The sequence below is a fragment of the Rattus norvegicus genome, chromosome 13 (genome assembly GCF_036323735.1).
Source record: "Rattus norvegicus strain BN/NHsdMcwi chromosome 13, GRCr8, whole genome shotgun sequence".
In the NCBI taxonomy this organism is placed as follows: Eukaryota; Metazoa; Chordata; class Mammalia; order Rodentia; family Muridae; genus Rattus; species Rattus norvegicus.
The window spans coordinates 94,214,397-94,231,287 of NC_086031.1; the positions used below are offsets into that span (position 1 = coordinate 94,214,397).

General features: G+C 41.6%; 1 protein-coding gene across 21 annotated transcripts in view; it reads left to right on the plus strand.

Moving 5' to 3' along the window:
* The first annotated feature begins 962 nt into the window (after positions 1–962).
* The window catches only part of Cdc42bpa (CDC42 binding protein kinase alpha), a 220,323-nt gene continuing 204,394 nt past the window's right edge, over positions 963–16,891 (plus strand). For 15 of the 21 annotated variants that reach the window (XM_063271956.1, XM_039090242.2, XM_039090257.2 and 12 more), the window contains exon 1: positions 1,745–2,268. In XM_063271956.1, coding sequence (XP_063128026.1) covers positions 2,091–2,268 — 178 coding nt within the window. In that variant the 5' untranslated portion in view covers positions 1,745–2,090. Of the gene's footprint in view, positions 2,269–16,891 lie in introns of all 21 variants that reach the window. The other 6 variants (XM_039090251.2, XM_039090262.2, XM_063271959.1 and 3 more) reach the window with 4 other exon arrangements.

The window sequence follows — 16,891 nt, forward strand, 5'->3', positions numbered from 1 at the left end:
CCTAGATCACAAAACCCCGGAAAGGGCCCGACCAGCAGCAGGTGTCTTGGCTTATCAATGACTCGCTTTTGCTGCATTGCTATCAGGCCTCAGAGTGGCTGTTCCTGTACCTGAAACGTGTGCTGACAGAGGGGGCTGTAGGTTTGGTGGCGGTGGCAAATTGTGTTGATTGGGGGAGCTGAATCTCCGAGGGGAGCTTGTAACCTTGACTGAAGAATAAAAGGCATACATGATCTAGGATCTTTCTAGAGGAGAAAACGCCAGGCTGCACATTGGGAAACTTTGGGAAACAGAAAAGGGAATCTATCTTTTGAGGTCCCTCATGCACGACGTGGATGGTGGAGCAGACCAGTCTTTTTTATTATTTTTCAATCCTGGGGGAATGACACAAATGCTGTGGATTAGGAACACAGGAAATTAGGACTCTGGGTCGTGGGAAAGCCGAGTAGGGGGCATGGTGGGCAGGTAAACAGCGTCGGGAGTGGCTGTCTTGTCTTAAAGCGGTTGGAAGCCTAGGGTACCGGTGCGGGACAGACGGCATCTCCGCAGACGTGGAGGAAAAGGCCGGTTGTGGGGTGGACACCGCGGGGACCCCGGGCGGCTGCGCGGCACAGTGGCGCAGTTCCCAGCCCGTGTCTCACTGGGCCATCGCGTTCCACACCCGAGTCGTCCGGGACCCCGCTCCCCATCTGGCTGCCGCAGCCGCCGCCGCAACCCCACGGGCCGAGGCGATCCCCTTCCCTCTCCTGGGCCCGGGCTCCTCTGGGCCGCAGCGCACTGCTTCCAGCGGGGTCGGGGGGGCGGGGCGCGCCGCCATTTTGGATCCGGACAGTCCGCGAGCCTCCGCCTGCGCGCCCCGGCGCCGGGAGCGGCCTCGCGGAGCCCAGGGCGCGGGCGCGGGCGGCACGGGCGCGAGCGGCGCGGGCGGGCGGGCGGGCGGCAGGCGGGCGGGAGGGGGAGGCGGGCAGAGGAGGAAGGGAGTGGTTGGGAGCCGGGCTGCGGCAGCCTCAGGTCTCCTCGGCGGCGGCAGCGCCCCCTCCTCCCGCGCCTCAGCCGCCTGCGTCCGTCAGGAAAGATGCCCTCAGCCCAGGGCTGTGAAGAAGGGACCCGAGTCGTTGCCCGAACCGCGGCTGCCTCCCGCGTCCTCTGAATTCGTCAGCGCAGCCCCTCGCCGAGGGGCGGCGGCGGCGGCCGCGGGGCGCGAGCGGGAGCCCGGGCGCTGCGCCCGGCGGCACGGCGCGGCCCGCCAGCGGCCTCCGGCAGGCATGGAGCGGGCTCGCTCGGCCAAGTAGCCGCCGCCCCCGGAGCCCGGCGCGAGAGCCGCCCGCAGCCCGCCTCATCCCGGCCGCGCCGCCGGCCAGGCCCTGGGAGAAGCCAGGAAGAAGATGACGCGTCCTCGCCGCAGTCCGCTGGAAGCAGGACTCGCTGCAGAGCCCTAGGAAGAAAGAGCTCGGAGCCGAGGCTCGGCGTGCTCCGAGCCGAGCCGGGAGAGCCGCTCCGGGAGCTGCCCTCCCTTTGCCGCGGAGGACTCGCCCAGGAGCTATCGGAGTGGAGGTTGGGAGCATTTGCAGCAGATTTTTGGCTTTCCCTCCCCCTCCATACATTCCCCCCCTCCTTTTTCAATTTTTCTTCTTCCCGGGAAGTGAATTGCTGATGCCAAGGGGACTTTATTCATTAATGATGCAACTGGATTCGTTTCAGGATTATGTTGCACGAATTGAATTTTGAATGAAGGAGGTTTTTTTTTTCTTTTTGAAAGAAGTGTTGATTCTTTAGTTCGTTGTACTTTTAATTATTATTTTATTTAAATATACAATTTAATTGTATTATTCTCTTAAAAATATTAAATCTATATTTTATGGAAACTTACCCTCAAAATATATATGTTTATGGGTGAAATTGAAGACGCTTCCGTTAAGTGAGGTGACTGGTGTATTGGATGTTTAATTCAGCACCGGCATTGCATGACAGTTGTTGAAATAACAAGTGGTTTATTTTTAAAAACCACATCTTTAAAATTTTAGGTTCAGATAGTAACAGTAGACATCGTAAGGGCATTTAAAAGAAAACCAGCAGAAATCGAAGCAAACATGTCTGGAGAAGTGCGTTTGAGGCAGTTGGAACAGTTTATTTTAGATGGGCCAGCTCAGACCAATGGGCAGTGCTTCAGTGTGGAGACGTTACTGGACATACTCATCTGTCTTTATGATGAATGCAATAATTCTCCATTGAGAAGAGAGAAGAACATTCTTGAATATCTAGAATGGGGTAAGTTTTATTTTTAATACTCAATGTGTGGCTGCTGGCCATGAGCAATGTTAACTATCGTGAAAATGATGTGTGCATCCTTAACAAAAGAACAAACGCCAATTAGTCAAGACTTTTCCCTCCTAGTTTTTCATAACTATTTGCCAGGAGTAAAGCTGTACCTCCTAATTGTTGCCTTGTTGTTTGGCCTTGCCGTTTGTGAACTCACTGCGTTTCGGGGCAGCAATAGGAGCTTTAAAACTAATGCTGGGGTGGGCAAAATCGGATTATTGAGCACAGTTGTCACAGCCATTCAGTGGGAGGGTATTTGTCGGTTTTGACATTCCTTCACAGCCTTTGGAAATCACTGGAGATGAGAGGAGATTGGAAGTCCCTGCGTTCATTTTAGGACAACAGGAACGTGGAGGTGGTGATCAGTGGGTTTAATTTCATCTCTGTATAGCACAGGCAAGACAAACTACTAAACTCGGATATTCCAAAAATTACCAGGTTCCCAAGAAACAATAGAAATAGCGTGCCTCTGTGTGTGTGTGTGAGTGTGTGTGTGTAAAGCAGATGTAGTTGGAGAATGTTTGGAGGCAGCTCCCCTGCCTTCGATTTTATTCTAAATTGAACTTGTCTACACTGGCTAGATGTTACTCAGGCGACCTGTAGCAGTGGACTAGATCAGTGATGCGGGCAAACGCTGCTGCATGTGACCTTCAAGGTAGAAGGCTTATCTGAACTCCTGGAGCCTCTGATGTCACTCACTGGGGTGAGGGAAGTCTGACAGAGCAGTGACCATCATTGCCCAGGCCGGTAGCGAGTGGTACTGTAGCTCTGGAAGGATTTGGGCCATCTAGAATTCTGTGCTGTTGAAATACTTTTAGCTAGCTAAATGATTTTCATATTGAAGATCTGTATTCCCAACTAAACCTTTATTTTCTGAAGTAAAAGATTTAGTGCCTGTTTTTTCTGTTTTCAAGTTCATTCAGAATTTGTTTCTCAAGTCACTTTAAGAATGTCTACATGAAGCAGTTTTAATTCTCCAGTTTTCCAGTATTAGAAGAGTGATTGCTAGCAACATGAGGCTACGAGCTTTAAAAGATGTGCAAATATGAGCAGGAAGATTGAACAGAGCAGTCTGCCATCAGCATGCTGGGAATGGAAGAAATCTTAGGCAGTTGTCAGGCAGCCGCTGTCTTGAGAGTAGGTCATTTTCATATTGGCAGTGACTGTGCGTCTACCTGCCTTTTTATGTGTAGGCTACAATCTTTTATAGAGCATGTGGGATTTTACACCAGTGTTTCATAAACTTAGGAATTCTGTGGTGTTTCTTTTTTTGAAGACTTAAAAGGTCTCAGTACTTTCAGAGTTGGGATTTGAGCCCTTCAGTCATGGCTTCACAGTGATACTGTAGTCTGTGATTATGAGTGTCATTAATATCCTTTTCTTCAGTCATGGCTTCACAGTGACACTGTAGTCTGTGATTATGAGTGTCATTAATATCCTTTTCACTTGCAAAAACAGTAGGAGAACTCTTTGTGATAGCAGTGGCAAATATAATTTAAAATAGTGTATGATGTAAAAGAAAATGCATTTCCATGGCTTCCTGAAGGGTAGTAGTTTTATGCTGTGGGGTATTTTGCCATCTTACTAAAATAACCTGTGTATCTTCCATTAAGTATCTTTTCCTGGATTTCTGCCCTATGTATATGAAGACACTTTACACACACACACACACACACACACACACACACACACACATTTACTTATACTAAAAAGTAAAACAAAGATCAAGTGTTTGGCTACATTCACTATATTTTTTATTCAACCCCCCCCCCCCCCCCCCGCCAATGCTCCCAGAGGGTCTCATGTAGCTCTTGAAGTTATATGTAACTGAGGCTGGCCTTGAACTCCCAATCCTTCCATCTCTCTACCTTTCCAGTGCTGGCATTACTGTGCACTACTATGTGCAGACTATATAGTGCTGAGAATTGAACCAAGGGCTTTGTTCATGCTAGGCAGGTACTCTACCAATTGATCCCAGTCCAAATTCACCTTTATGCTTATTAATAATTTCATGTCTTACCTTTTTAGCTGGCTGATATATGGTCTGATGAGACTCTACAGTCTCATAAATCATTACTGATACTTTTAAAAGATTTATTTTTATTATTTTAAATGATATATATGTGTGTGGGTCTGGTGTAGGTTTGTGCTGTAAGTGCAAACTCCTGAGGAATCCCAGACATCTGATCCCCTTGGAGCTGGATGCTGGTGGTTGTAAGGTGCCTGACATGGGTGTGGGGAATCAAACTCAGGTCCTCTGGAAGAACCATTTGCCCTCTAAGCTACTTACTGAACCATCTCTTCAACTCCAAGAGAGAAGTTTAAAAATTAAAAAAATATATATTTCTTTTTTTTAATTATAATAGTTACATCATTTCCCCTTCCTTTTCTTCCTTCCAAACCCTTCTGTGTTTGGCGTCTGTTTTCATTAATTGTTTTACACACACACACACACACACACGCGCGCGCGCGCCTAAATACATAAATACAACATGCTTAGTGTGCATAATGTTTCTTGTATTTATGTTTTCAGGGGTGAATATTTGGTTTTGGATAATCAGTTGGTGTGTTTTTCCTGGGGAAAGAGAATAGAACTTTTAAGGAATTATTTTGTGTACTTTAGGCTCCTAAGCCTCTGGTGTGCTCTTCCCTTCATAAGAATTATAAGTGGAGGGGCTAGAGAGGTGGCTCAGCAGTTAAGAGCACTGACTGCTCTTCCAGAGGTCCTGAGTTCAATTCCCAACAATTACATGGTGGCTCACAACCATCTGTAATGGGATCTGATGCCCTCTTCTGGTGTGTCAGTGTTCTCAAACATTAAATAAATCTTTTTTTTTAAAAAAAGGATTACGAGTGGAAGTGTTGCAGAGATGCAGCATAAGTGGTTTTATTTACTGCCTTTGATCTGTTGGGGAGCTTAGATTAAGAAAGATAGTATCTTTTCAGTCCCTCTTCATTTATTAGTCTATCACTACATTTTGGGAAATATTCTGTGTCATTTTCATTGCAAAAATGTATAAGAATATCTAGATTAGGTTTTCAGATTGTGAATTGTCTTCACTTTAAATTTTTAATGAATTATTAACTCCTTGGGATGGAAATTTGTAGTAATATAATTAAGGTCAAATTTGACAATTTAGATTTGTTTCAATATGTCATCTTTGGCTAGATTTTAGTCATTCAAAAAGTGTTGTCTTTGAGTCTTTAAAAGACCCAATAATTGAAATAGAACAGTGTGGTTAAGCATTCCACAGTACATGTTAAATATTTGTGTTTGGTATTTGTATCACTGGAAGTACCATCAGATGCTCCACATCTGTATGCCAGGGATGGCTGGTTACTTTTAAACATGTAGTCAGGAAAACTTGACTATTCCAAGTCAAGCATGCTGCTTTTCTTTCATAGCATTTCTTGGTTTTGGTGCTGAGGAGGAAAAGTAGAGTAGGAGAGAGGAAGAAGGGATTACGTCAGTGAGGGCTAGCCCAAGGGGATAAAACACCTTAAGACCATAGGTCACTTCTGAGCCTAATGACATTAATACATTATTTTCTAGTTACAGCCAGCAAGATGCGGAAAGCTTCCTTCCTTTGATTGTTAAATTCGAAAAGATTTCTACTTATAGTCAGTAGGATTTGAAAGACTTTCTTTGATTTTTAAGTTGTTGGAAAGAATTTTGGTTTCTGTTTTTGTTTGTACTCAAGAGGTTTGATGTAAGTGGTGGTTATGGTTGTTAGAGTGGAGCTATAGAAGTGAAGTCGCTGTGATGATGTAAACTGACTGTTCCTTACATCGTTTTTCTTCTACTTTGAAATGAGAAGTTTGAATGTTAAGGAATTACTAATTTATTTAAAAAGCGGATGTAGGATGACACTACTCAGAACAGGAGGACTTGTAGGATTCCCTGAATCTGTAGTACTTTTGCAGACTTTCTGATCTTGATATTATAACACTTTGTGTCATAGCTTACTCAGCTTGTATGCCACACCATAGAGTAGTCTGATTATTACACTTGCCAGGCCATATCAACAGCTATTGTAAGGTAAACATTTCCTTTTATTAGAAGTTAGTTAGCATGTTTATTTATTTATTATTTTATTATTAGACAGGGTTTCTCTGTGTAGCCCTGGCTGTCCTGAAACTTGCTCTGTAAAGGCCAGGGTGCCTCAAACCTGGAGACCGGCCTGCCTCTGCCTCCTGAGTGCTAGCATACAGGAGTGCACCGCCGCCGCCTGACACAGAACAGCTTTGACGTTGATTCTCAGTGTTGTCTTGTGTGAGTTGGGGTGGTGACGGCTTGATTGGAAAGAAGGAATGGAATCGTTTCTAGGATACTTTGTTTGTTTTGCATGTCTGCTGTTCCTCACGGTTAACTATTCCTGAGTGGACATATTCATAATACAGCATTGTTAAGATATTCATGAATAGGGGTTGGGGATTTAGCTCAGCGGTAGAGCACTTGCCTAGCGAGCGCAAGGCCCTGGGTTCGGTCCCCAGCTCCGAAAAAAAGAAAAAAGAAGAAAAAAAAAAGATATTCATGAATACAGGTGATTAAATTAATTTTAAATAAGCTCATTTGTGATCATTGTAAATGTGTTTAAAATATAGGTAGGACACTTGTTTCCTTTACACTAGTCGTGAAATACTCTGTTTTAAGAATGGATGTGGTTTATCTGAACCAGTGCTGACATGTCTAGAGATACTCTGTTAGTGACAGTTTGCTGTTGTACCATTTCTCTCCCTTTCCCCTTTCTCTCCCTTCTTCCTGCCCACTTCTTTCTGAGGGAGTTGACAAATAATATTGGTTATTGTAACAACTTGCAGTACTGATTACTTAGTTAGTAAACTGTTTAAAATAATAGTGCTCTATGGATGAGAACAGGATGCCAAGGTTCACACTTTAAGAATTTTAGAAGTATTTCATATGGAAGCAAGGCGTACTTTACTATAGCAGTGTGAATAAATACTATAATATGTTGGAAACTTTATGAACTGTCCCATAAGTCTTAGGATGTGATTACTATTATATACTAAGTCCAGTCTGCTTTAGGGCAAAAGGACTGAACTTGGCACAGTTTTATTGTGCTACTCAAATCTTACTGACTGCCAGGAAACTGTGTGTAAAGCGTGTTCTTTCTCATTCACTTGGGTGTAATAGTTAAAAAAGAATCAATATATAAAGTCTAACCAACACTTAAAAGCTAGGCTAAAATAGAAAGCAATCAAGTTCATCATACACAGAAAGAGTAAATATTGGCATGCAAGTATGTGTTGCATTTCCCCCTTCTGTATCTTACAGATTGAGATGAGAGGAGTTTGGAGTGTTGTATGGATTAGAGGCGAATGGAATGCAGGTTTATATGTCAGCTGCTAATGACAATACTAGAAGTATGGTTCTGTTTTTGGAAAGAATATGTCAAAGATCCAGGACAACAAATAGATAATGTAATAAAGGGGGATGTACACAGGGACCAGAGCAAGAGAGGGGAGGGGCAGAGGGGCACTTGGACTAGGGAGAGGTTGAGTGGCCAGTGTGAGAGAGAGGACTCCATTGTGCTCCCAAGGTAGTGTTTGAGTCTAGCAGAAAGATTGGCTAATGCTAATCTAGATGAATATACTGGATATAAGAATTAACCTCAGTCCTTTGTATTTTTTTTAAGTGGTAATTGCCTCTTATTTTCCTTTGTGGCAGTGATTAACTTTCATTGATTGTCAGAGATGTATTCGCTTTTTAAATTTAGGGATAAATAATAGTAGTGTCTTGGCAATTTCTTTCTATTCCATGCCAACTCAAGGGAATTTGCTAGCTTCTCATTCTTGTCACTCATAGACCATCAGTGAAAGTGACTTCATGTTTTAGTATTGAAGACCATCAAGTGCTCAGCTGTTTCTGCTGAATCTGCATAAGTTAAGAAGTGCTTTCTAAAATCACTTCTTTTTGAATGATCTGTGCTTTTTTTTTTTTTTTTTGGTTCTATTTTTCGGAGCTGGGGACCGAACCCAGGGCCTTGCGCTTCCTAGGCAAGCGCTCTACCACTGAGCTAAATCCCCAACCCCTGATCTGTGCTTTTAAGTATAAACTATCTTGGACACAAGAATGAGTGTTCTTTGTTGTCACTGCATGGAGGACTGCCCCAGCAGCAGACAATTTTCTCTTCCTCCCCACTGATGCTGTTCAAAGCGTTAGGACTGCTCTTCTCCCTAGCCTCTCACCCTTTGCTGGACAGTTTGCATCTCTCTTTTTAGGCAGTAGGTGAGAATGGGTAGCCTTCATCCGGTGGTCTTGGATCTGCCGCTGGTATAGAGCTGCATTTGACTTTCATTGGAACTGGAGCCAGTTTGTCTTTGAATTCTTCTTTGAACTCTGTTTTTGAATTAGGGCTTCTTCATCTAGTTTTCTTCTCTAGTTTCAAAGGGTGTTCCTTGAAGAGGTGTGTGTCCGTGTCTGTGTCCATGTCCATGTCCGTGTCCGTGTCCGTGTCCGTGTATGTGTGTGTGTGTGTTTGTGTTTGTGTTGTAAATGTGCACAAAATCCTGTAAGTTTGGAAAATCACCTCAGATATAATTCAAGTAAAATATTTCAGGTTATCCTTGAATTTACAAAGTTTATCGGATTACAGAATCATCAGTTTGAATGCTGTCTGTAGGGTCAATGGCAAGTATTCTAATGGGTATTCTTAGGAAAGGGTTGTTCCTTTGTAACTTTCTGTTGAGGTTAGAAAGAAACTTTGAGAAACTTGAATTTAGCTTTGAGTAAGTTTTATTTTACTCAGTGCCAGTAGACTTCTATTTGTGTGTGAAAGGCCTGAGAGATAAATTTAATCGTGGTGGAGTAGTAATGGTGCTGTTGGTAGAATGATGTGTAAGACACACACTGCTCACAGAAGTCTTGGGCTGAAGTCACTGAAGACCTGGGCTGTCAACTCCTGGATGGCTGAGATGTCCCTATGACATACTTCTTCTTAAGTGAACTAACTCCCCGTGGGAAGGCAATGACATGATTTTAAATACAGAAACTCTCACTTTATTTTTATAGCCCCAGTTACTATAATTTTAACATGTTACAAAAGTATTTTGTGCCTGAAAAAAATTGTTCATTATAATGTTTAGAAAGAAAATGCCAATGCCAACCAACCAGAGCTTCCAGGGACTAAACCACTACCGAAAGACTAGACATGGACTAACCCAGGGCTCCAACTGCATATGTAGCAGAGAATAGCCTTGTTGGGGCACCAGTGCAAGGGAATATGGGGGGGATAGAAAGGGGGAATACCCGTTTGGGGGAGGGGGAGGGGAGGGAATGGGGACTTATGGACAGGAAACCGGGAAGGGGAATAACATTTGAAATGTAAGTAAAGAAATATATCTAATAAAAAATTAAAAAAAAGAAAGAAAATGCCTTAAAGTCTTGCAATTTCATAATTCATTGTGTTTTGTTTTTTTTCTCCTAGGGTAACAGTGTTTTAGCTAACTAATTGGTTTCTGTCCTCTCAGTTTGTAGGGACTTTTGTTAGTATGTATAATGGTGTATGGTTTCATGTGTCAGCATCTGTTTGTTTATATGTATTAAAGAGAAGCCAGACAATCGCTCCTCTTTATTAAGGAGAAACTCATGCACAACTGGTGTTATTTTGGCAGTGTGGACAGCTAGAACTTTGCGATTATTGTAAACTTTTGTTCTATGTTTTAGCATGGTAGATAATGATCCTGGAGGACAGTTAACCTGATGGTTCAGAAACAAGTAAAGAACTTTGGACTTAGACTGCATCCTTTCATTATTGGATAGGTGATCTAGGCAAGTTACTTAACTTCTTGAATCTGTGTTATATTGGCTATAAAGAAGTAGACAGTACTATAGTATTTTACCGAAAGATGAAAGCCAGTTTAGAAGTTTTCCCCATGACTTAGGGTTTAATTTGTTGGCTTCAGTCTCATTCTGATTTTTTTGTTTGTTTTTTATACTGGATCTCATGGAGTCATTGAACTTAATATGACCTTAAACTTTTGATTCTTTTGCCTCTACTTCCTAAGCGCTAGGACTAGAGGTGTGTGCTGTTATGTCTGGTTTCTATAGTGATGGGAATTGAACCCAGGACCTTGTGTAGATGCCAGAAAAGCAGTCTACCCCCTGAGTTATATCCTAGCTTCCATTCTGATTTTTAAATTTCTATATTATTTAGCTTGAAAATAAAAGGAAGAGCTAAAATGCCAAATTGGGGATTAAGTTTAAGTTAAGTGTATACTAACGCTAATTAAAGGATATAAGTAAATTTATTTTGCTATCAACAAGCATTTGTATCTTCTTGATAATACCTTATTAAATTGTTATCACTTTAAAATTTTTATTTAATTGTATGTGTATGAATGTTATGCACATCTGTGCACCATGAACATGTCTGGCGCCCACCAGAGGAGGGCATCAGATCCTTCAAAATTATATTTATTTGAAGGTGTATTTCTCAGCTATGCAAACAATCTTAGGTATTATTTTAGGATGGTTTGCATTAAATGATTTGTTCTTTTTAGCTAAGCTATTGAGGAGAGGAGTAGATATTAAACTAATAGCCACTCTTTTCCACCATCAGTAACCGATATTACTCAGTGACTAGTTAAATTTAGTTTTGTATTTATGTGACTTCAATCTGAAAATTAGTGGTAGAATTCTAAACCTCAACTTAGAAGGTTAAATTTTTTATTGGTGTGGTGTTCATATAGTACCTTTTATGGACTAAAATTAGGCAGCACCCACAGATCATGTGATCTTTCAGTAAGTATGAAGAAAATGAACACTTTCCACAAGTATTTCCTTAACTGCATTTCAAGAGACACACTACATGTTCCACAAATTATGGGTTAATTGGATGTGTAGGCTGGAAACCAGTGTTTTGGACACATGCCTTTGTACCTTATCATAGAAAGTTTCACAAGCTCTGAACAGAAACCTTATGCAAGGTTGGCTTAGATCACTTTAACTGTGGAACTATGAGAGGAACACTAGGTTGAACTTGGGACATTGTGGCCACATTAGGAAACTGTAGGCTATGTCCAGAGTCTTTAAGCATGTTATGTAAAAAGCACTTTAAAAAAAATATTGTCACAGTGTACTCAGAGCATAGACACAGGTAAGGGTTTGGCACATTTACATAATCTAGAAACCAGGGTAGCTGAATTTTAATTGGGGGAGAATTCAGCATTGGATAGGAAGTTCTCACCTATCCAGTGTGTTGGAGAGTTCTTACATGCAGCTTCTGGTTTGCAGAGGTATTTCTCCTAGCCTAGTGGTTGGTTTTATTTTTTTCCTCCTTTTTCAGTGAAGCACGGTCATTTTCTGTTCATTGGTACAGAGAAACTGTAAAGTAGACCAAAGTTAATTAGATTTTATGAGTACTTTATAAAAATGATATAATTGTCCAGTTCTAGCAAGAATCTTGTGCTTAAGTGTCAGCGCTTACTAGGGGTGGCTAATACCCTAAGTAACCCATATATGGTGAAAAGCAGTGAGCACTACTTAGAAGTGTTCTGTGCTGAGATTTAAAAAGTTCTTGCTTGACATGACTAAAGCCCCGTTTTGAATTGCATCACTTACTCCCTGTGGTTTTGTCTTGACCAAAAAATTACAATAAAGAAATATTTAAAAGTATACTAAGAGCTCAGGTGTTCAGTGAATCTGACATATTAATATAGGACCAGAAAGCATTTCTACTGTGTACCCACACTTTCTTAGTGTTTATGGTTAGACCCACACTGTTTGCAAGATTAGCATAACTTCTATTTCTGACTTTTAAACTGCATGCCTTTGTCATGTGTCAGCCTCTGTGACGGATGCACGAAGCACTGACAGTTCTTCCAGAAAGTCCATGGCTGTGTTAGTTGCTTGAGGTTGTGATTGATGCTATCCTCATGTTTCTTTTGCCTTCATAACTGTGAGGTAGTATCAGTTAAGTACCTCATGAGTTTTCTGGTTTTCTGCTGTTTTTGTGTATCTGGCCTGATTTACTTGTATTAAATTGGGAAATATGGTTTTATACATTCCTGGGTCTTACTATTTCACTTTGTTTTCCTTTCAAATGGCAAGAAGCCTTTAACACATTACATGTCTCTAACTTGAAAATATGTTCTTATACATCCCGGAATTTAACAAAACATATCTCTGTCAGTCAGTCAGTCTGTCTCTGTCTCTCTCTATGTCTGTATGTCTGTCTGTCTTTCTCTCTCTCTCTGTATAGCTTTGGCTGTCCTGGAACTCAGTCTGTAGACCAGAAAAGCCTTGAATTCAGAGCTCCACTTGCCTGCCTCTCCTGAGTGGCTGGGATTAAAGGCATGTTCCACACTGAATGGCTTATACATGATTTTGTAATCATGTTAAGATCATGCTTAATATCTTTCATTGACTCTGGACAGCTTTTCAGGATAGTTTCATTTAAACTACTGGGCATGATACATACTTTTTCTTTTCTTTCTTAAAGACATGGTGTGCCTGTGTAGCTCAGATTGGCCTTGGTTTGTGCTTCTTCTGCCTCCCAAGTACTGGAATAGTATGTAAACCTGTCCAGTCACAACTCTTATACAGTACTCTTCTGCTGTCTTATATATTTAACTTTAAAAGTGTTTTGAGATAACCATAATTGTACAAAACTACAAGTATAGTACACTTCTTACTGAACCACGAGAGTAATTTGTCTATGATGTCTGTTCCTTTGCAGTGTGTTTGTATGTATATCTATGTGCTTTTATAGTCAGCTGCTAAAGTCAAGGAATTAACACTGGAGAGATCCTGTCAATTTATTTTTGGAAACTTTGAGTTTATCAGTTGATGTGGTGGTCTTGTTAGGAAAGGGTTCGTCTGGAAGCCTGGTCACGTGGGAATGGTGTCTTGTAGTGTTGGTCAAGCCAGGTCTAGGTTTTCCTTGACTTTCATGACTTGGTCTCTTTTGAGTATTGCAGGCCATTTGCAGTAACTGTCCCATTTGGATTTTCCTCACAGTTCAATTTAGGCAAAATCTTGTTTGTATCTCAGAAATGATGCCGCCAGCATTGTTCTGCTTTTGTCCTGTCAGATGAGGCACAGATTTCATACCGCCACTGTCGTTATTCTTTGGGTATATGCCTGTACTCCTAACACCAAAGAGGGAGGCAGGGTCATGAATGAAACTCTGCTGTGCTATAGAAGTAACTTTGAGCCTGGCCAGAGCAACAGAGTGAGACCCAGCAGCAGCAGACACACGAAGTAAAATCATGACAGAACAATGACTTCCTTCCCTTTGTAATTCTTGAAAAGGTATTTTATGTATGTGTCTCTCTTTGCTTTATTACATTACATTTATATTTACAGTAGCTTACTTTCGTGTGTGTTAAATCTAGCAGGTTAGGCTCTCCCTGCAAAGTAGAAGAGGAGTTACCCAAATGCTTCAGGAAGGGACAGATGGTACTTTATCTGTGTTTTTCTTTTTGAAAATGTTTCAGTGAAAACATGATTAGGAAAGTAGACAAGGGCCATGTATGAATTGCATATGCCATCTTCAGTGGTAGGAATGTCATCATGGAATCTGTCGGTAGCTTGTCCTGACCTAGATTTAGTCAATAGGCGTTTCTTCAGATTGTCCCTTTGACATGTCCCCATGATTTTTTGAGCACTTTCTTGCTTTTTGGTATAACAAGATGGATGAGGCTTGTCCTGTACTTTTCTTGACCCTGCCTTGGGATCAGCAAGTTTTTAAGGACTCTGGGCACCTTTTAGTAGGAGTTACTCTGTAGGAGACAGGGTAAGGTCTCACTCCCAGAGAGCTCACTGCTGCTTTTTCTGTGGGCAGTGCCTCCCTTCATTAGTCTACCCAGACCTGTTGCAGTGTCTAGCCATCTCCCGTCATGTATGAATTGACATCTGTATTTCAAATCTGCATGTACTTAGGTAGATACTGTTTCTGTCTGTATTTTATGGAAAGATCATGAGTATCCCTAATCACCAGTATTCCTAATTCCAGTCTAATGCTACAGGGTTTATTTTAGGTTTCTTTTTCTTTTTTCTTTTCTTTTTTCCTTTTTTGATTGTTTTGAGAGGGAGAGGGAGAGAGAATGTATGCAGGGGAATTCAGGTATGTGTACTCTTGAGGAAGCAGAGGCCATGGACCCCCCACCAGCTGGAGTCAAAGGCTGTTGTGAGACACTTGATGTGGGTGCTGAAAATTGCTCTCAGGCCCTCTGCTAGCACAGTAGGTGCTTCTGAGTGCTGCACCATCTCTTCAGCTCCATTTATTTACTTAGGACATCTCTCATTACTCCTCCATTTCTTCCCTCATCCAATCTGTTCACCATGCTAGCTTGCTGCTGTTCTCATCTCTAAAGCTATGCTCTTCACCTGGTTCTGTCTGAACACCACACCAGCTTCCTCCATTGCAGGCTTTCTTCTCAGCCAAGGGTGCTGTGGTGTTCCCCAGACTCTGACACTACCAGTGCCAGGACCCTTTTGTGGCTGTCAGGCTTAGCTGTTGGCCCCCATGTGACTTCTTTTTGCTTTACTTTGTTCTCCTGTGCCTACTGACCTTAGGTGTGAATTGTTCAGGAAGAGGGGATGGCTATTTACCTAACACATGCCTCTCTTTAAAATAGGAACACTTGCGAGTAAGGTTTTATTGAGTGATTTTGTGGTACAAACATCAAGGAATGTATTTACACAAACTTAAGATGCATAGGATATCACCAGATGATATAGTCACATCAGACCACTATTGTAGATGTCTGCCACTAAGCAAGGCTTAACTACGGGGTTGGGGATTTGGCTCAGAGGTAGAGCACTTGCCTAGCAACCGCAAGGCCCTGGGTTTGGTCCCCAGCTCCGAAAAAGAGAGAGAGAGAGAGAGAGAGAGAGAAAAAAAGCAAGGCTTAACTATATACATATCTTTATATGCATGTAATTTTATTCATACACTTTTTTTTTTTGAGATAGAGTCTTATTAAAACCACTAATCTGGTTTTGGGCTCACATACTTTTCTTTCTCTCCCAGCTTTTGGAGTTACATTCATGTCCTGCTATGCCAAGCTTCCCTAGTCACTCAGAAGTCTAAAAGGAATCCTTTCAAAAATGTATAAGGAATAACAGTCTCTGATAAAATATATATCCTGTGAACTTTAGCCACATAGTCATGGGACAGCTGATATGCTAAAGTACAGGACAGTGTGTGTCAGCTCCCAGATCCTGTTGTGCTGCCCCTGGTACCATACTCAGCTGTTGTTAGCTCAAAGGAAAACTGTAGGCGATCAAGGGCCGTCTGGTTAGCCTGGGTTTTACATTCTGGCCAGTGTTTTCTAACTTCCCCTCCTGGGCCATCATGCTTGTTGTCCTCAAGGCCAGCATCTGTCTGTCTGTCGGTCTGTCTGTCTGTCTTGGACCACTGCTCCACAGTTATGTCAGGAGCTTGTCTCCTCTTTTATTTACCCTGCTTTATTTCAACAGTGGTTTTTTTCTTTTAAAAAACCTAATTAATTTTAATGGGCAAATAAAGATGATTTCTTAATTGATGGTTTATGATTCCCTTTAATAGCATTAGGCAGTCTATAAATAGGTACTTAGTAGACTGAGGTAAAGAAAAAGAGTAAGGAATAGGGAAAATGCAAGGAGTCTAATTTGTCAATCTGTTCTCTTTCAGTAAGTCTGTATTTAATCTTACTTGCACTGTAGACAGAACAAACTTCGGGGGTTGGTATTGATCAATTAAACATATAAATAGAATTTCATCTTCTCTGTAGTCCTATTAAAACTATAGTAAAGATTTTTTAACAGTCATAAATATCCAGAAATGAGAAGAGCAGGAAAGGAGATGTGAAGCAGTTTTATTTGTGAAGTGAAAATGTGAGTGATGTCCACTCAGAGCCTGAGGACGTGGGGTTCTGAGTTAGCACAGGTGAAAGCTGCCGAGGTTAAGTGGCAGAAGTCAGCACAAGTCGAGTAGTTGTAGAAGTTGGTGTCTGCAGGCCTCAGATGCTGGACTTCTGGGACAGAGTGTAAAGTGGTTTGGAAAATGAAGCATCTTGAAAAAGGGCTATTAAGAAAAGATTGTGTAGGAAAGAAAAAGTAACTAATCTACATGGTTATAGTAATGGTGGCATTGAGTAATGACCTGACTAAAATTATACTATAATTACATTGGCAGGGTAATATAGAGAGGGGAGTTTGTTAGGGCCTAATACTTGCCTTAAATCTTATAGATGGCAATGTAAGTATTTTTTGTTTAATTTAGGAAAGTAGTTTATTCTGGGAAAAGTTATGTAGGTTAAATCCTTTATATATGTTTTTAAACATTTACATAGCTACTTCTAAAGTTACACATATGCAGTGCTCATCTGTTTATGGAATTGAACATCAGCGTCTGAACTCAAACAGAACTGTGCAGACAAAGGATGTAAGTGCTGTTTTGGGTTATAAGGAATGGAAAATCCAATGCAAATTGGTTTCAAAAGTAAGAAAGGTTTTACTTTTTACTGACCCATCAAGAACCTTGATGTCTTGAGCCTTTTGGTTTAGTGACTCAGCAGATATCCAGGTTCTGTGAATGTGGGGCAATGTGGACTTCTTTATCAC